Source organism: Staurois parvus, unplaced genomic scaffold (genome assembly GCF_062004578.1).
Source record: "Staurois parvus isolate SC_StPar_1 unplaced genomic scaffold, SC_StPar_1.0 ptg002979l, whole genome shotgun sequence".
Taxonomy (NCBI): Eukaryota; Metazoa; Chordata; class Amphibia; order Anura; family Ranidae; genus Staurois; species Staurois parvus.
Window position 1 is genome coordinate 94,616 of NW_028320775.1, and position 21,215 is coordinate 115,830.

The 21,215-nt window shown below is 41.4% G+C and overlaps 1 protein-coding gene across 1 annotated transcript in view; it reads right to left on the reverse strand.

Annotated features, from left to right (window-relative positions):
• LOC149428760 (sprouty-related, EVH1 domain-containing protein 2-like) overlaps positions 1 to 21,215 on the reverse strand; it is a 59,510-nt gene that overhangs the window by 31,175 nt on the left and 7,120 nt on the right. The window contains exons 2-3 of the mRNA XM_089667035.1: positions 18,042 to 18,210; positions 12,600 to 12,664 (exon numbers count right to left, since the gene is read on the reverse strand). Of these exons, the coding sequence (XP_089523161.1) occupies positions 12,600 to 12,664; positions 18,042 to 18,210 (234 nt within the window). The remainder of the gene's footprint in view (positions 1 to 12,599; positions 12,665 to 18,041; positions 18,211 to 21,215) is intronic.

The following is a 21,215-nucleotide window of genomic DNA, read 5'->3' on the forward strand; positions in this document are numbered from 1 at the left end:
GCAAACGCCGGCTGGGCGTTTGCGGAGCGGCACCATAGACGAGAATAGGAGGCTTCAAAGCCTCCTGACTCGTCCAGAGGCGTCCGTTTTGTCGCAACGCGACGCAAACGCTCCCGTTAGAACAGCACCATGTGCTGTAATGTGCAGAATTGGCAGAGGCGTTTGGGAAGCGGTAAAAACGCTTACCAAACACCTCTCTGCCGCCTGCACACAAGGCTAGTGTGAACGTAGCCTTAGATCAGGGGAGAGACCGGGCGAATTATGGCCACCCTTAAGGTGGCCACTGATGGTTCAATTTGTTTCATTCAGCTGGCGGTATGAATAATAATAAAAAAAAATCAAAAAAAAATCAGAACACAATACCTCCATGCACACAAATGAAATGGCAAATGCTGAATTGGCCAAAATTTTAACTGCTGGTGGTCAGGCAAGCACTACCAGGCTCTACAAAAGTAAGTTCAAATATCATCTGAGCCGGGTGGAAAACTATTGGCCAAACAATAACTGCATCCTTTTAGATACAGTCACTGTTTGGCAGAGCCATTGTATTCAGCCACAGCGCTATCTACGCTGTTAGCAGGGACAGGAAAATCGAGCTGTGCAAGACAGCCTATAACCACATGGATAATCCAATCAAACCAAGCAAATGAAGACACTGTAGAAAAAGGAGATCTTGTCAATGTACATCTAATCTGCAAAGGAATAAATTCATGTCTTTAAAAAACAGCTGCAACGTGGAGAGCAAAATAGAGAAGGTGCAGGCAGTGCAGGGACATGGAAGTCAAAAGCACTCAGCATTTTCAGAAGGAAATCACCCAAAGCAACCTATTTATTTCCTTTAATCTCATTAGGATGGTAGGAGCCATGCTATGCCAGTGCACATAACCAAAACTACATCACAATGACCAATGCGAGGAAAAGGACAAAAAGATCAACGATAAGAAGGAAAGGTTGTTTTTCTGAAACCGCAATGGGTCTATGGTATGTTGACAATTTAAATGCATACTAGCTTTTTTTTTTTGTTTTTCTCTTTGTTTTGAATGACTAAAGTCTAATACACACAATCAAAAAATCGTGCAAAAAATACAGATTTCAAAGCGATCATACAATAATCTGATCATTAGTACACATCTTTCATCCGAAATTGATTGAAGGGACAAGCATGAAAATTTTTCCCATACGAGACCAGATCGTACGATTTTCTTTTAAATTAGTACAGTTTTCATCCAAAAATACAATACAAACACATTACATAACTTCCGAATGTTTACTCAAACGAGAATTTTCGTAACTTTCGTGACCTCTTTACTTTCGATATGAGACTAGCATGCAAAAAAACCCCAAATAATTAAAAAATGGATAATTTGTCCAAAATTCTCATCGTGTGTATGGGGCTTAAGTGCTGTGTAGAAAAATCTATTCCCACACTGATAAATGTGCCCCTTAATATCCATTTGTAGTCTCTAAGTGTGCATAAGCAATTTCACAACTGGGTTATGCATTACGGATAAGATAAGTCTAGGGAGACTTATTTTACTGAAGACCTAGTGCGTGACAAAGAACAAATCCCAGTTTGAAAAAAAAAAAAGGGGGGAAAAAAAAAAAGTGTGCTTTGCCCAATTGCAAGTTTACTTTTTACAGTGTTTGCATAAGGGAACACTGCCCTATTCATTGAGCCCTGTGCTTCAAAGACTCCAGAGACACAGAACAGTGAGCTGCTTCATGGGCTTCAGCAAGGAAAGACAATAGGGCTGAATCTTCATAAATCCAGGAGCAAGGCTAGAGATGTGGCGGACTTTGAGGATTTGAGCATGGATTTGTTTTCACAAATTTCATATCTATGAGCTAGCTTCCAACGATATTGCCTGCAGAGCAAAAACAAGACAAGAAAGCTCCACTGCTTGGCTTATTAACAATGTACATGCTCATACACATACAAATATAAAGTAAAAGTCCCAAAAAAGGACACACCAAAATGCTAAGTATGAAAATGTATTTTTCAATACAGAATAGTACATAGGAATGTATACCAGGCCAGAGCAGAGTGGAACTTGCTGAAGGAGAGCACCCATTGAGGGCTACAGGAGATTCCCGTGCAGTTCACCTCAATTGGTGTGTCTAAGCGTGTTTTTACATATACATACTCGCACACTGATCAGCCATAACATCGTTACCACTAACAAGTAACATGAACAACACTGATTATCCCGCTATGATGACATCTGAAAGTGGGTGGGATATATTAGAACATGTTGTCCTTGAAGTAGATGTGTTGAAAGCAGAAAAAATGGGCAAGTGTGAGGATTTGAGCAACTTTGGACCAAAAAAAGGTTAACTTGTAATGGCAAGACGACTAGGTCAGAACATCCCCTAAAACTGCAGCTTTTGTGGGATGTTCCTGGTCTGTAGTGGTCAGGACCTACCAAAAGTGGTCCAAGGAAGGAAAACTGGCAAACCAGTAACAGGATCATGTGCAGCCAAGGCTTACTGATGAAAGTGGGGAGTTAAGACTGGCCTTTGTATTCCAATCCAATAGAAGATCTACTGTAGCTCAAATTCCTGAAAAGGTTAAGGCTGGTTCCAACACAAAGGTGTCAGAACACAGAATGCATTGCAGTTTGCTGCGTATGAGGCTGCATAGCTGCAGATCTGTCAGGGTGATCATGCTGACCCGTGTCCAGAGACAAAAGCGTCTACAATGGATGTATGAGCATCAAATCTGAGGTAGCCTGGTCTGATGAATTCAACAATGGCTTGAGGAACTCAAAAACAAGTTCGAGGTGTTGACTTGTCCTCTAAATTCTCCAGATCTCAAGCCATCAAGCAACTGTGGGATGTGCTAGAAAAACAAGTCAGATTCATGGAGGCCCCACCTCAAAATGTACAGAACATAAAGGATCTGCTACTGGCTAGGAACCAGATAACACAACATGCCCTTTAGAGGTCTAGAGGAATCCATGCCACAATGGGTTTTGGTGGGTGTTCATAGGTATAGTAGGCACTCAAAGGGGCAAACTGAACAAGGAGGATGCTATAATAGTTGTGGCAAAATCTCAGTGAATTAAAACTATTACACCGTTATCTTTGGTCATCGGAGGAGGCCCTTGGAGTGCGTATTATACCTCAGCATTGACCTGGGATTGAGTGCTGATACTGCCTGCGTGTGTGTGTATATATATATATATATCACATACATACACACGCGTCTATCCATGAAGTTGTATGAACAATAAATTGAATGGATGAAGATGGAGTATATATACTGTATATTTATTACATATATACACACACTTCAAAAATAAACAGCCCGAAGACAGAAAGTGTGAAGCTGTGTTCCGTCATAACGAGCAGACCATAAAACTATTTATGCACATTTTATTTTGTAACTTAAGCCACCAAACTGGGAGTGGCAGAACGCGTAGTTACACAGACTCCTATGGCACTTTACAGTGATGGAAACAGCAAAGCCATTTAATTCATAGAAGGCCTGGGCTCCTTCCCCTCCCCTATCTTGTTCCATAAATCACTCTGGCAGGTAGCTGGGAAGCAGCTGCTAATGATAGCTTTACTCTGGAGCAGAGGAAGTCACCTTTTAACCCAGCCTGCTGTTGTTTGTCTTTTAAAACTGGGACAAAAGAACAGATGGGAACGGAATACCAACTGTTGAAAGGATCTGGTCAGCAATCCTGAAAAGACCCTCCAACACACACCTCTCCAATGACCAGGCTTCGCCTTACAGTCTGCAGGCGGCATAATGAGCAGCGAACATAAGCAGGCTGCTTCCCTAATGAATTATTGCTTAGCTATCCAGTTGTCTCTCACTATCACAAACCTTTCAAGTGCACTTGATATTCCTGCGGAGGAAGAGAGGGTGTTACATTTTGAAAAGGGAAGCAGATGACTCACTGATTCAACACCGCGGATAATATGCTCCTCCCTTGTATTGCCTTGACCTTGGTTGATCTGACCACTAAGATCATGTTCGCTTTAGTTTTACAATGATTCATCTACTGCAGTGGAGTGGAATGTGATGCTGCCTTAAGGGCAGAATCATTTTTTTTTACTGAGCTCCCAGATGCGTAAAAATGATTTTACTTTGACCTAATGTATCACCGCTAAAGCTGCAGTTAAGGCTGCCAAGTGAGCCGTATTTATGCTGTGAAAATACACAGGACATTTGGTAATCCTGCACCTTCTGTGCACAACGTGTGTGCAAACTGGGCAGAAACCAAGGGGAAGTCGCTAAAGTCCCCTCCAGTTCTCTATATTGGGGAGTATGCCACCGGAGAGATACACACTGACTCTGGGCAGCTATTAACAGGACAAGAAAGCAGTTTTACAGTTTAAAGCAAAACTCCAAAAATGGCATTTGTGCTTTGCACACAGCTGGGGTTAGTACTTCCAAGTTTTACTTCTGTATGTGCCCCCATTGATGAGAGGTCTACTTCCTGTCCTGGAAATCCTCAATTTGGCAGTTGTCACAGGAATGGATCGCCCGAAGGAGAGGTTTCCCCTTACTTTTTGTTCCCCAGAAGGACACAATACAAGCAGGTATTGCTAAAAAAAATCTAGGCATTCATGTTCAAACAGCCTGCGGGCTGAAGGAAAGAAATCTAACGATTTCTCCATCCACGATAGACAAATCTCCCCGACAGTTGGAAACCACAGCTGTAAGGCTATGTTCACACTAGCTTTGTCAGCAGGTGTCAGACAGGCATTTGGGAAGCATTTTTAACGCTTCTCAAAAGCCTATGAAAAATCTGCTCATGGCAGCACACAGTCCTGTTCACACTAAAGCGTTAGTGTCGCAGCAAAACTGAAGCCTCATGTTGAGTCAGGATGAGTTGAAGCCTCCCATTCAAGTCTATGGTGCCTCTCCTCAAACAGATGGCAGGCGTTTGCGACATGGTTGCAGAGCATTAATACCATTTAACTTCATTATAGGCATTTGTGGTGCGGTTCTAACGCTTGTCAAATGCCTATCAGATGCCTCAAAACCACACACAGGGTGTTTGGGAAGCGTTTTTAACGCTCCTCAAATGCTCCCCAAATGCCTGTCTAACGCCTGTTAAACACTATAGGGCCGCTTGGCAAGAATTAGAAATAAAGTCAAGTGTGAACAAGCCCTAACTGCAGCTGATTTGACAATTTTTTTTACCTTCTCCTTCAATCTTCAGATCAGTTTTTGGAGCTGGGTGGTGCGAGCAAGGCCACCCACTAATTGAATTTTACCAGATTAAAGCAGGAAATGGCTGAAATTCAATCCATGTATGGCCAGCTTTAGAAGCGAAGGGTCTTCATTTCTCTACCACCTCCTCCTCCAAAATAAAAACTGCCTAGGCATTGACATTAAAAATTTGCTCCCTTTACTACTCATTATGTTTAACTTAAGTGAGGTCACTGTCTGTCTCCAGGCACACCTGCCCTTCATCTATTCATAATTGTTCCAACTTGGGAGAGACTCAAAATTATAGAGTTAGGACCGCAGTACACTGGAGTGCCTTGATGTGGCCACTGCAGCTTACACATATATTTGTGAATGTGTGCAACTAAACCCCTTGTTTTTACTATCAACTGTTAGACAGGGCCAATTTGGTTTGTTGCTGGCTGGTAAGTGAGCTGGGAATTTTTGTTTGTTTTTGACGTGTGTTGCCCCTTCATGTGCTCCTTGCTACAAACGCTAGTAAAAGGTTGGGGTGGTTGTCATTTTTTGTGTAGTTGATGAAGTGGTGCGGGGAAGCACTCGATACCTTCAGCTGCCATTTTGCTCCTGTGGAGTGTCCCGTGCATCCTTGTACCTTTAAGAAGGGGTGGGCTCCTTCCAGGCACACCTACCCTTAATCTATCCATTACTATATGTGTTCCAACTTGGGAGACTCTAAAAAATAAGAGTTAGGACTGCAGTACACTGGGGTGCCTTGAGGTGACCACTGCAGCTTACACATGTATTTGCAAATGTGTGCAACTAAACCTCTTTTAATTCGGTATTGTTGCAGGCTGGCCGGTAAGTGAGCTGGGAGTTTTTGTTTGTTTTTGACATACTGTCTGTCTGAAAGCTGCAAATAATGTTAATCATTCTATACCAATTTTGTCTCAAAAAACAGAAGTAATATAAGATGAAGACATGTCAAGCTCCCTGTGAAACAATACTAAGATTCACATTTGTGTGTCTGCATTATTGTGAAATTTTGTTAAATGAGTTTTCCATGACTCCCCTTGAAGTCTATGGGGCCAAAAATGTTGTATCAATAGAAGCGCCTGCACCTTTTTTTTCATGTTGCATAGAAGCACATTGCATAGGTGTAAATGGGCCCCATAGATAATAATAGGATTCCTCCTATTGTTCACAGGTACTAAATTGCCTGAAACCTAAAGCATAAACATGCCCCCTTCCACAGTGGATACAAAACTCTATTTTGAGTGGGTCTCAATCATACCAACCCGATGTTTACATATACTATATTGCCAAAGGTATTAGGACACCCCTTCAAATCATTGGATTCAAGTGTTCCAATCACCTCAATGGCCACAGGTGTATAGAACCAAACACCTAGACATGCAGACTGCTTCTACAAACATTTGTTAAAGAATGGGTCACGCTCAGTGAATTCAAGCGTGGTACCGTGATATCTCCATCCCTGAAATTTTCTTGCTACTAAATATTCCACGGTCAACTGGTAGTGGTATTATAACAAAGTGGAAGCAACTAAGCCACAAAGTGGAAAGCCACGTAAAATGACAGAGCGGGGTCAGGGCATGCTGAAGTGCAAAGTGCGCAGATGTCGCCAGTTGTCTGCAGATTCAATAGATAAAGACCTCCAAACTGTGTGTGACCTTCAGATTAGCACAACAGTGCATAGAGAGCTTCACGGAATGGTTTTCTATGACCAAGCAGCTGCATCCAAGCCTTATATCACCAAGTGCGATGTAAAGTGGTGGATGCAGTGGTGTAAAGCATGCCGCCACTGGACTCTACAGTAGTGGAGATGTGTTCTCTGTAGTGACGAATCACGCTTCCCTGTCTGGCAATCCGATGGAGGTGTCTGGGTTTGGCGGTTGCCAGGAGAACAGCACTTGCTTGACTGCATTGTGCCAAATGTAATATTTGGTGCAGGGGGAATTATGGTGTGGGGTTGTTTTTCAGGGGCTGGGCTCTGCCCCTTAGCTTCAGTGATGGGAACTCTCAAGGCATTAGCATACAAAGACATTTTGGACTATTTCATGCTCCCAATTTTGTGGGAATAGTTTGGGGATGGCTCTTTCCTGTTCTAACATGACTGCGCACCAGTGCACAACTCAAGACTTGATGAGCGAGTTTGGGGTGGAGGGACTTATCTGACCTGCGCAGAGTCCTGACCTCAACAAGATAGAACACCTTCGGGATGAATTAGAATGGAGACTGTGAGCCAAGCCTTCTCATCCAACATCAGTGCCTGAAGTGCTTCTGGAAGAATGGTCAAACATTCCCATAGAACCAGAAACGACCTCTCCTGCGCTCTATGACCCAGAGCAAGGGTGGATAGATGGAACCAGAACTTGAAAAATTCGACCAATAATGCATATAAGGTTGTGCAGCTCTAAACAAGGCTGGGAAAGTCTGACCAGTACTGCAAAGTGAAACAAAAAAGAAGAAAGTGCACCAACCTTGCGCATTACCTCAGTAGACCATAATTTTATTAAATTCAGAATAATACTCACAAATAACGAAGTCAATCAAGCTTGTAAGTCCTCAAAGGAACTTTAGAAATGTGAAGCCTGTGCAAGTCTGATGAAGAAGGGATGCCCTTCGAAACGCGTCATGAGTATCTACTCCTACGATGTGACTCGCACAGGCTTCACATTTCTACAGTTCCTTTGAGGACTTACATGCTTGATTTACTTCGTTGTTTGTGAGTATTATTCTGAATTGAATAAAATTATGGTCTACTAAGGTAATGCGCAAGGTTGGTGCACTTTCTTCTTTTTTGTTTCACTTTGAAAACATTCCCATAGACACACTCTTAAACCTTGTGGACAGCCTTCCCAGAAGAGTTGAAGCTGTTATAGCTGCAAAGGGTGGACCAACTCAATATTGAACCCTACAGACTAAGACCGGGATGCCATTAAAGTTCATGTGTGTGTAAAGGCAGGCATCCCAATACTTTTGGCTATATAGTGTACTATAATATGTAAGTACAAAAAAAATAAAGATTTTTCACCGGTTTCTTTTTTTTACATACTGTTACCAGTTCAGTACAGCGTCATCATATGACTGATGTAGCAGTGATCAGTGACTAGAGACAGCATGTTAGAAAAAAATAAAATAAAAAAAGTTTACATAATCCTTTAAACAGTTTCTTTTATTTTTCGTTAACATCCTGTCATCAGAGTAGCTCAGTGTCACCATAGCGAGGGTGGGAGGGTATTACAAGTTGTGTACATTGTTATCATGTGATAGCTATGACCAATCACAGCGATCACATGATACCCAGCTACTGGTAACCGATTACTGGTAACTGTAGTCTGTTGTGTCCGGTGGACACAGCAGTCACAGGAGGGGCGCACTGCACGCTCCTGACCTGAAGCAGGGACAATAACTTACATATGGGTGATTGTGCCAGCATGTGCTGCCCTGTGCCACAGTGTATGTGCTGTGGTGGGTTGGCAAGTGGTAAATACATCAACATGTAAATAAATATGCATAAGGCTCCTTTCACAGGGGGCAGACTCTGTTATAATCAGCAGGGGATCTGTTTGCTGATCCCCTGCTGATAAGAGGAGAGTGGGCGGATGACAGGTCCGTGTTGGCTCATTTTATGCAGAGAGGACACGGACGTAGTCCCCTGTGCTCTATGGACCGGCAGGTGCATATAGACTCCGCTTTCCGCTTATACCCGACTGTCCTCTAGTCCAAATCACCTAAACAGAGGGGGTACAGATCCCTTTTAGTTTTTTTTTTTTTTTAGCAGACCGAATGAGAGGTAGTCAGGTATAAATGAACATGTTTACACTTATTCGTCCATAGGGCAAATGGAAGGTCTGTTCAGATCCGCCTGCAAAAACTGACAGGTGGACCTGATTTGACCCTTCATGTAAAAGGGGCCCAATGATTCCAACCAACTCTCCCTTAAAGGGCATACCTTATCCAGGATAAAAATAAACCAAAAACTTGAGAAACACGTAGTCTACATTATTGGGGAAAAAACAATTTTATTAAGCACAAAAAGTACAAAAGATTTAATTTTAAAAAAATAACACCTAAAAAAGTGCTATATATATATATAAAACTTCTAGAACCCAATATGAGCCTCAGAACATCTTGTATAGTAACAAGAGCATTGCTATGCTTGCCCAATAAACACACATTTGGAGTGGTGCATCAAATGCATTAGACTCAAAATTCCTTGATGTGTTTCAACTCCACTACTTCAGAGGAATATCAATGGGCAATATTTTGTCATGTCATATGCTGAAGTTTTCAATCAAAAGCTGTATGCCCTGTCTGCACTCCCAAAGGATAAATGAAGTAGAAGGGGAGCCCGAGGAGCTACCAGGGTGGGTATCTAAGAAGACTGCACAGACGTACCCCTGTGAATAGTGGGTATTTTTTCAATGCTACAAGTAAACATGCCATCAGATCTCACATATTTTAATTACAGATGTACTCAAGATATGGAATGAGCAGCAATAAGACACGGACCCGTTTATTCTCAAGAGTTTTTGGTAATTGAATGCAGGTGTTGTGACATGAGGGGATCCGAAAACGTATGTTCTGTGTTTTGGCACCTTAATGAGTCCTGCAAAGAGGTTAAACATTCTGAACTATCTTGGACTGACAGGATGTGGTGTTGTGGGTGCCAGGGCCTGTTTTACTGACAGCGGTATTATAATCAGATACTGGATTTCTCAGAGAGTGGGTGGGGATCTGCGACAGACATTCAGAGTGACAGGGAAAGAGAATGTGGAGACATTTATAGCTATTACAGAGTAGAAAGGTGGCACACGGGGGGTCATAAAGGCTCTGCACAGAAATACAAATAGTATGATTACAAGGAGCACCAGAAGCATCAATGTGCACAACTAATTGTGGCCATACATAGTTTGGCTGTATTCAAACGGGCAAATGGGGTGGCTGCTGTCAAAAATCACAAGATTCTCACCAGCAGTACAAAACGCTGTCTGCGTACTCTTTGGGTGACCAGCAGCAGCTGTCAGATTTGTACTCTGTACAAATCAAAGGTCAGCAATGCTCATTGTGTTCATATGCCTGCTCATCTGAGCAGCTACATGTGAACAGATCATCCAACCGATCCTGGATGTGGCCAGTGTGTGTCCAGGGTCATTTTTTTTGCAGAATTTTGGTTGCACACAAACTGGACACAGCTAATCAGGGGACCGGTGGGTTCTTATACTACGGTCAGCAAGCCACATACGGCCCCGCCAAAGACATTTATCTGGCTCGCCATGCCTGCAGAAAAAAAAAAAAAATCTGTGCCGGCCGGCAAATAGCTAGGCTGCTCGCTGGGACCTCGGCCACGAGGAACCAGAGAGCAGCAGCCTGGAGGCTCCTGATTTCACCCGCTGAGGCGCAACAGGAGAGAAGGAGAGCATACCAGGCACGAGGTACAGTACATTGCAGTGTCCAGTGCGTTACATTATACAGTGCTTTGGGGTGTCCAGTGCGTTACAGTGTACAGTGCATTGCGGTGTCCAGTGCGTTACAGTGTACAGTGCATTGCGGTGCCCAGTGCGTTACAGTGTACAGTGCATTGCGGAGTCCAGTGCGTTACAGTGTACAGTGCATTGCGGTGCCCAGTGCGTTACAGTGTACAGTGCATTGCGGTGTTCAGTGCTTTGGGGTGTCCAGTGCGTTACAGTGTACAGTGCGTTACAGTGTACAGTGCGTTGCTGTGTCCAGTGCGTTGCTGTGTCCAGTGCGTTACAGTGTACAGTGCATTGCTGTGTCCAGTACGTTACAGTGTACAGTGCATTGCGTTGTCCAGTACGTTCCAGTGTACAGTGCATTGCGGTGTCCAGTGCGTTACAGTGTACAGTGCATTGCGGTGTCCAGTGCGTTACAGTGTACAGTGCATTACAGTGTACAGTGCATTGCGGTGTCCAGTACGTTACAGTGTACATTGCATTGCGGTGTCCAGTGTGTTATAGAGGACAGTGCATTTTGGTGTCCAATGCGTTACAGATTACAGTGCATTTTGGTGTCCAGTGCATTACAGAGTACAGGGAATTTTGGTGTCTAGTGCGTTACAGTGTACAGTGCATTTTGGTGTCCAGTGCATTACGGAGTACAGTGCATTATGGTGTCCAGTGCATTACAGAGTACAGTGCATTTTGGTGTCCAGTGCGTTACAGAGTACAGTGCAGTTTGGTGTCCAGTGCCGTATTTATAGAAATCTAAGTGCTGGAATGTGCCCTACAACATCCAACTATGCAATGCAGGGTACCAATGCTGAGGCACTGCACAGCACTGTGAGATGCAGTCAGGTTGTGCCCCAGTGTCAAAATTTGCATACGGCAAGTCATAGGGAAAAAGCGCATGGACATACAGCAGTTCACTATTTAAGTAAAGTAGTATATTTTGGCAAAGTTTGCTAGTACTGGTAATGCAATAGAACAAATAATATATATCACTACTCTAGCGGGGGACATTGGGATAGCAAGCAATTCTGGATACGCAGCATCCGAAAGTTATGAACTATTTTTTGCATTGAAATCAGGGCAGTAAAAAGGGTTTCAAAACGGAGTTTTCACAATCCATGGCCCAAACATCAATGTAAAAAAGAAAAAAAATGAACACAATTCCAATGTTGATTCAGTCCATGCAATGTACTGTACCCTTGCTTCACATATAAAACCAGACTTCACACATGATCCAGGCTTCAAGAGCAAAAATCCCCCTTGGTGGCCAAGTGAACTTCACTGCATGAAACCAAGTGGGTACTCATTATACACAATAGCTGCAGCCAATACCATCAGTATAGCCAACAAAAGGTTTTGCATACAGCAACTAAACAGGTATTAAAATTCATGATCTAGAAATACAACATTAGTAATCCAAGTGGTTGATCTGGTTAACACTTAAACTCTGTAAATTTTGTTTTAAAGAAGAGATAAGAAAGCCACAAAAAATGAGTGAGGTGAGAGGAGCAATGGTTAACATGAACAATTTATTTAATCTACCATAATGGAAATCTGCATGTGCAATGACTATTTCAGATGCTCAAATCATTTTTCACAGTAAACGGTTTTGTGTTAAGGCAAAAGAAAAATGTGTAGAATAATCTGCAAATAGAAGATCATGGAAGGTCACCTTAAGAGAATCTGTCACTTTGCCAATTCAAAGATTTAAAGGGACTAACCTTGCATATTTCTTGCCCTGGCCCAGATTTATACTTCATATATCCTCCAGGAGGACAATAGACTAATCTATTCATATTAAGTAAAAAATGTAAAAGCCTGCAATACTAATACAATACAGTGCTCCATAAATACAATCTAAGCCATGTTATCCATTAGGGTACAATATTTCTATTTGCAGTTTAAAACTTAAAGTATTTCAAGGTAAGTCTGTTGGCATATTTTAAGCAATGGTTAGTACTCACTGCAAAAACATCATCGTCTCCAAGCTCAGCCTCATTATGAATTGTGGAAGATGATGTAGTGGATCCTTAAAGGAGAAGAAACAAGAATGTAAGCCACTTAATAAATACATATTGTAACATTTCATGCGGTTTCTCTGCATGACACATTTACATTTTCAAAGACAAGTATTTTAAAAAGCACAGCTGTCAGGAAATAAAAAAATAAAAATGATGTTATTGGAAATGTTCTCAAGTAGGGGCTGAGACGAGACCCTATATGAGGTTTAAAGCTATTTCTGAACCTCTTTTTCAACTCTACAAAAATAAAAAGACAAATAATTTCTCACCTTTATGAAGACATAGTTCTCACATTTATCAATATATAGAAGAGGCTTTAATGTGCAAAATTCTTCCAAAAATTTACATCAGGTTTTTCCCTATTTTTGTAATAAAATCTTTTTAATTCATTAAACATTTTTCCATTTCAAACACCTAGAGGTTGCAAGCCATTAAGCTCCCACATCAGTGGGCCCTGCTGTAAGGCCCAAAATATTAGTTTACCATCATCCCAGGACCCTTAAATGTGTGGCTTGTAACAGAATGTCCGTAACAATGCTAACAAAATGTTAAACTGTTAATATGGAAAACAGTAAATTACACATTGGCTACAACATCTCACTTTTTATCACCAGCCCAATGTAAAACTCCCTATGACAATATCCTCGTAAAAAAGTGTTCACTATAATGACAGGCTGCCGGCAGCCACAGCTATTCGCGGCTATCTGCACAGCCAGTGATTACTTGCAGTGATTGCTGGCTGTGGAGAAAGGAGTGAATAACTGCGGCCGCCAGCAACCTGTCATAGTGAATGGGGCCAGCAGCTGCACCTAGCCCCTGAGAGCCGCAGCAGGAATCTCTGATTTCTTACGCGATTATTCTCACCTGCCCTAATCACCAGTGTGAACGTAGCCTTAATTGCATATATTGACAAACCATTTTTTCTCTAAATTTTGGATAGAGCAGTAAATGTTTTTTTCTTTTCGCACCCTGTTCAGAAGATTTTCCATTCCTGATCCAGAGATACAACAGAACTGAGTGAAAATCTCTCAAAAGTAAAGGAAACCATTAAAGGACTTCGCAGGAACGCTTTATGAGACAATTGTAATTTTTGGGATTCCTAATACTGTTCGATTAGATGAAAAAAAAATTAAATATCTGACAGGGTCTCTAACCTGTCCCTACTCTACTAAAAATGGGGAAAAAAAAAGTTTTGGTGAAGATATGTTTTATGTTATTTACATAAGTGTTAGGAACTGGACTCTTTAATGCCGTTTTTTTCGCACTACAGCTTTTACGAGGGGCGTTGAAACAGGGACCTTTGAGATTATATAATACCCGTGCCCTTCCTTCACAGCTGTGTGCCATGTACGGGAGTGACATCGTAGCAGCTTGGCCAGTCACATGGAACCCAGAGGGAAGACCGGATGAAGATGGAAGCCCTGTCGGTGGTGACAGCACACCAATGGAGGGCTTCCTTTTAAGGTAAGCATTTCATAATGTGCTAGTATGCGATGCATAGTAGCACATTAGGATATTACTTTGCAGGGGGAATTTTTTTTTTTTTCTTCAAGAAACTTTACTACCGCTTTAAAAAGAAATCAGGGAGCTAAATACAATAGTGAGGAAGCAATGGTGCAATTAAGGCAGAAAACAAAATGAAACCTCTTAGTAGCTGCATGATCAATGTTACACTCTAAAAGCTCTGAAGTTTTTTCCCCTTTGGGCAAATTGCTGGAGTGAAAGAAAACAGATAAGATATGAATACATGTTTTTAGTACATTATTGAAGGGAAAAAAAAAATGTGTAACTAAGTTTTCCTGGGCGCCCTGCCAGTCTCTAGCTGAACAAGTACTACCTTTCTTTCAGGTAGACAACATGCTTTAGAGCAGAAATCTGATATGCGAGAAGCTTGAGCCATGCTACAATTTAACCATTTCCATTTTTTTGCATTATTATGTAAACAGAATCAACAGGTCCTTATTTCAATATGAAATAATAAAACTTCCCTACTGATAATAGAGTTCCACAGGTGTAGCTAAAGAGCACGGGCCTTTTTCAAAGTTACAAAAACTGGGTCTTCTTGTGCATAATAATAATAGCAAAAAACTTTAAATGCCCACCCAGCCCTCAAAAAGCTCATTAAAGTATCTAAACCCAAGAAGAAAAATGTAATATACTGAAGTTTACAGTCCTAGCTCTTTCTTCATGCTTCATTACCCCCCTTTTCACCTGCTGATCCTGCTAATAACACTTCCTGTCCTAGGGTGACCACACTCACTCACTGTGCTGTAGCTATTGAGGAGCACTGTTGTCACTCTAACACAAGAAGTATTTTAGGACTACTGAATACCTCTGACTTTCATTTCCCTAACAGGTGGGGTATTCTATAGTCCACAGAGGGAACCTGGACAGGAAGATAACATTGCACTGCAAGACTATAAAGGACAAAAATGGATTTCTGGCAAGAACAGCAGGTACTTTTTGCACTTATTGAACAGATATTATGAAACAATTTCATTGGTATATTTAACAGGCCAAAAGGGAGCTAGATGTTTGCATTCATTGTTTTGCTTTATATATGAATAAAGAAGAACTCCAGCAATTGTGTTTAACCACTTCCGGCTCATAGGATGTCATATGACATCCTAGACTTGCAGCAGAGATATCATGATGAGCTACATATATCATCCCATATCTTTTTTTTAAGCCAGCGATGCCCCATAATGTAAAAGCAATTCTAGCAGCTAATTAGCCAGTGAATTGCTTTTAAAAATGGCGGGAGAGGTACAGCCCCCCCCTCCACTGCTCTCCAGCACATTAACAGGCGCTCCCATACGATCAGGGGGGCTGAGACTGAAGCTAGCAATTCCAATAGAGCTGAACAGGGGCTGGAACATCCCGATCATCTCTAGGGTATTAGAGACCAGAAGTGATGGTTCACTCCAGGACAGATCTGGGCTCTGAAAGAGTACCTGTCATTGCTTATTGTTATCACAAGGGATGTTTACATTCCTTGTGATAACAATAAAAGTGATAAAAAAATTAAGGAGAGAATAAAAAATAAAACAGAATAAATAATAATACAAAAACGAGGTATCGCCGCAAACATTATAGTGAGAGCAAACGTTCTAGCACCAGACCTCCTGTGTAACTTTAAATTGGTAGCCTGCAAAGGCTTTTAAAGCATCACCGATGGAGATCTTTGGGTACTGTAGTTTGGCACATTCTACGGGCATAAGCAAATTTTAAAGAGTGACCTGTTGGGTATCTATTTACTCTGCATCACATCATCGTTTATACTCTACCAAATAATGGGGTATTATATTGTGTTTGTGTGCACTAAATTTCATTTCAAAATTTAAAAAAATTGCAAAATCCACCATTTATTATCTAAGGCCTCTGATAAAAAAATATATGTTTGGGCGTTCTAAGTAATTTTCTAGCAAACAAATGATGGTTTTGTAGAAGAAAAATGTCAGAATTTGCCTGGTAGGGAAGTAGTTAAAGCCCAACTCCAGGAAAATAAAAAGGGATAATTTTTTATTTAAAACAGCCTGGGAAATATATATGTGTTATTTATACTTGCCTCTACAGCCCTTTGTGAAATAAGGAGAACTGAAGATGGCCTTTCAGTGCTACTCTCATTTCCTAACACTTCTGGTCCCTGCACATTGTTTGAAATGCAGCTGACCATACGAGGTTAGTTTTTGTTGATCAGCCCAAACTGAGATTCCCAAAGGAGATTCCTCCATCCACACGAAACAAGGTAGATGGAGGAATCCCTCGTGCTTGGATAATAAACTATACTTTGTAAAGGATCACCAACCCACCATTTTTTTTTTGGTACACATTTGTACATGTCCATCAACTTTGTGCTTGCATTTTCCACAGATTGTATATACTGCACTTCCTAAAAACATCAAATTCCAGGGATTAAGGACACAAACCATGCTGGACACCAGAGGGGAATGTGAATACTAAAGACTAGTACACACAATCAGAAAATCGTACAAAAATACTGCTTTCGAAGTGATTGTACGATAATCTGACAAGCACAAAATTGACGCAGTTGGCCAGTTTAAACATGTATTGCAATATATGTGTACCAAATATCCATATTCATTGCAAACTCTGCTTGAAAGGGTATATACCAGTGTGCAGAGTGCCCTTCAGAATTTCGAGCACAAAAATGTATCTCGTACAATACCAGATCATGCAATTTTAGTTTAATCAGCACAGATTTCATCCGAAAATACAATACAAATACATTACAATACATGACGTCACTTCTAAATTTTTATTTGTAACCTTTTCATTACTGGTATGTGACTAGCATGCAAAAAACCCTCCAAAAAACAAAAACGGACAATCATTGGCCTGATATTCTCATCATGTGTACAAAGCTTAAGAGCCGGTTCACACCTGTGTATTGAATTGCACAGAGATGCGGTCCACATTCCTGTTAAATTCTGTGAAGTGAGATTTTCAGCCCATTTCATTTAAATGGGCTGAAATAGCACTGGATCACACCAAAAGTAGAGCATGCACTACTTTTAAAAACACATTGGTATCAAATGATCTGGTGCAGGCAAACGCACTGTGTTTGTGATCTGCATTTGGGGTGTTGTTAGGAATACACTGACCGCACACCCAATGTGTTTTGATTGCGGTTTGGAAAATGCCCACAGATTGCAGGTTTCCAGCACTGCGTTCTGGTGTGAACGGGCCATCAAACTATCTAAAAAGATCAAGTCGGTTTGTGAGAGGAAATGCCACTAGGTACTATGGAGACATAAGGGGGATAAATACTAGAGTGCAGCACGTCAGCTCAGGGAGAATTTGCCAATATGACTACATTAAGTGACACTCAGGATTTTGGCCCCATGACCTCACTTGCAAATGCCTGAGTGGCCACGACAATGTCAGAACTTATAGGCTTTGAAAAGTGATGCAGACATATATCACTGGAGAGTGACGGGACTATGTGTAAGACTGTACAAATCATTATACATACAACACAGTTTTAGTATCTTCCATGCATGAGCTTGGCTGTCTAGCTGGGGATGCCCTATTTACATCTGTGCTGCCCAAAGACTCAGGTGATTATCTGGGTAGGCAACATGCTTCAAAATACAATCCTTTGACAAAAATAGAGATTACTTAGCACTAGTATACCTACCACTCATCTAGGAGATTTGTGCTTACTTTACCCTTTCCTAATAAATATATTTAAACTGGGATAAATTAGAGAAGTCCTTTACTTTGCCTGCCAACATTAAACCAGCTTCAGGGTTTTTCTGGTATCACCAGAATGAAAAAAGGAACTAAGGAATGTGATGGATCATGCAAGTTCCACACCCCAAGGCAAAGAATAGTTGGAATGTGGGTCTTAGGTTTCACTACCTTCTGTGAGGTCTTCAATTGCTTTGCGTACTCCTCTGTCGAAGGCTCGTGCATCAGCAGGACTCTGAAAGGTGAGGCCAAACCTTCTTTCATCAACTGACCAATGATGGAACGTTGGAGTTGCCTTCTGATACACCAAATCCTTCTTTAAATAGCATTCCAATAACACCTGAGATGGTGAAATAAAAAGTACAGGTACATAAGGAAATGATTGGCCCCCTTTATTTTACAATTTACAATTTTAAAACATAATATTAAAGAAGAAATACATGATGTTATAAATTGCATAGCTATGCTTGTTTTGTGGTCCATGTATATGAAGAAGAAAAAAAAACAAAACACATGGAAAATAAAGGACTGTCACATAATTAGAAGTGTTAGTCCGCCCAAATTGATAGGCAGATTCCCAGGGTGGGGAATGCCTTGGCCGCTTACGATTGACCCAATACAGTGACAGCTTTTAGGCAGGCTAGCTCAGGACTAGAATCTGAACACATCTGAGCTCATTTGTACTTCCTGTTGTAATTCCCAGTTTTGTAGTCACCACCCTGGGGTATTTTCACTCCATACCCCATGACAAAGTAAATTAAATAACAGCAATAAGAATTGAACTCACTCCTGATGTCTGCAACAAGTGTGCAGATCTGAGAACTCTCCAACTGACAGATATTAGAAACTGTTAAAGTGTTACTAAACCCCGGACCCTGCATTCACTATATCTGCTCTTCCACAGTACACAGAAATGCAATTATTGTAGTAATTAAATATAAAACTGCTAAATACTTTTTCCAATCAGCAGTATATAGCAGTCTTGTGACTTTTATCAGTGTCCGGTCGAGCACTGGTTAATCTTGTAGAAGGAGTTTTCATTCTCCTCTGACTGCCTGAGGCTGCATGACACCTGACCCTCTGTTTGGACAGCACTGCCTGGCCCTGTGCAAATCACATGCACCCTCCCCCCCCAAAAAATAAACTCTAGCAATACACACCAAACAGAGTATGCACAGACTTGCCACTGCTGCTCTTTACTATCAGCAGATGGATTGGGGACAGTAAAAGAAGGGGAGGATCAGAGGAGACAGGATCAAACATCCTTTTTACACAATGCGAAGGATTAACCCCTTAGGTTCCAGAGCGAGTATAACAAGCATGCTTTACTGCATATACAGACTGATTTTACGGTTTAGTAACACTTTAATCAGGAAACAGCAGAAAGAATGGCAGCGAAGCACTCTACATACACACTGTCACTTTGGCCTAAAGGAGCAAGGTGACAGTGTCTCTTTAAAATTAACCTAAACGCAATCCACAAAATTCTTGTGTCATCTTTAACACAGTAGTGTAATTGTAAAAGTTTTAAAATATTTTGTTTTTTAAATATGCAGCTTTATTTCAAATAATATGTGAAGATCCTGCCATAAAGCTCCTCATTCCGATACTTCCTGTTATGGGCCACAACTGTCTCCCAATTGCACATTGGTTTTGTCACCCTGCACATGCACCCCTGATAGAGGCTACAAGTGGCCATGCTGATACATTGCACAGTCATGAGTCATGTTCTTCCATTGTTGCTATCAGGAATCCAGTGCAATGGCATCAAGAGCAATGATGTGTAGCCTTACACTGAAGCAGGTGCCCTTAGACAGGAAGTGCCTGAAAGCGGCTGCAGGCGATTTCCAGCACTGGGATGCAAAACAAATGAAAAAAAAAAAAAGTGAAAATTGTTTTATGAAAAACAAGCGTGGAAATTGTTTGGGATATGCGGTGCTTTTACCAAACTAAATATCAGACAGTTAAGGTAGAGTGACTTTTTTTCCCCTAAAATGCAATATAGGAGGTATCCATATTACAAGGCTTATTAAGTGGAAAGTCTCAGCCCTGCTGACACTCAGGTCACATGACATGTGCTACATGGGGGTTACAATTACAGATGAAATACAGGCATGGTTTTTATTGCATAGTTACATGTAAGCATACATATTCCATAGCTGTGGGACTACTGTGGAAGTTGAGAATAACTGTAGTAGTTGGTGCTACGTCATTGATCGGTGCAGTCTTCTGAGTCCCTGTGCGGAGCACCTGCCCTTCTGTATAATGAACACAGGAAGTCGCTCGCTTGGCCCCATTCACAAAATGCCTTGTATTTTTTTTCAATGAATACAAAGTGATCTCTGCTTGGACAAGATGGGGGTGATGTCAATGGTGCCAATAGAGCTCCACTTATATGACTTTGTCTAGATGAGGACAACATCAGTCTACTGCAGGCTGAAGGAAGCAGGCAGCTTGTGAACACAGAAAAGACTGCCCAGGGACCGCACCAAAGCAATGGTCTTACCTCTAAGGCCATTTTCACACTACTGCCTTTCAAAAATGTGGTAAAAACGCATATTTTCTTTTGCCATGATCCTGATGCATTTTGCACCTGTGAAAAAAAGTGACTAAAAAAAAGAAAATGCACCAAAAAACACAACTGTGCATTTTTAGATGCATTTTCCATTCATTTCCATTGGGAGGTGCATTTTTTTTTACTGTACCAAAAATGCAGCAAGCAGAGCTTTGAAAAACACAATCGACCCGCAACTGACCAGTGTAAAGAGTTCTACAGGATTTAATGGTCCTGCTTTTTCTTCTGATCTTTTAATGCAAAAATGAAGAAAAACAGACTTTACTGTGAAAGTAAAGTGAAAATCTTAGTCCAGTAAGTGGCTGACCCAACGTGATGCCTGAAGAAAGATGGTTCTGTCTTTCTGGACAGAAAAGCAAATAAGCCTCAGTTCACATCAATGTTACTTGTTATGCGACAAGTTGCACCCCATGTCTTTCAATGGCCCCATTCTAATCGCTGCGACCTCAAAAAAGGTTCCTGTATTATTTTTGTGCGGCTTCATGGTGACTTGCGTTGACATATATATTGTGAAATCGCACAGCATAGTCGGACCTCATTAGTGTGAACCGGGGCTCAAGGAGGAGTACTGTGACCTTTGGAGAGGTAATAAATATCTGTACGGGCATGTCACACCCTCTCACTGCATGTACATATTACTGCAAACCACAGTAATGCATATTGGTACAATTCACTGACATTTATGCTGAATACCGCCCCAATGCCCCTTCTTGATATATACATTGCAGTGTAGCCCAGTGTGTACCGCATGCTGCATGCACCAATTGGAA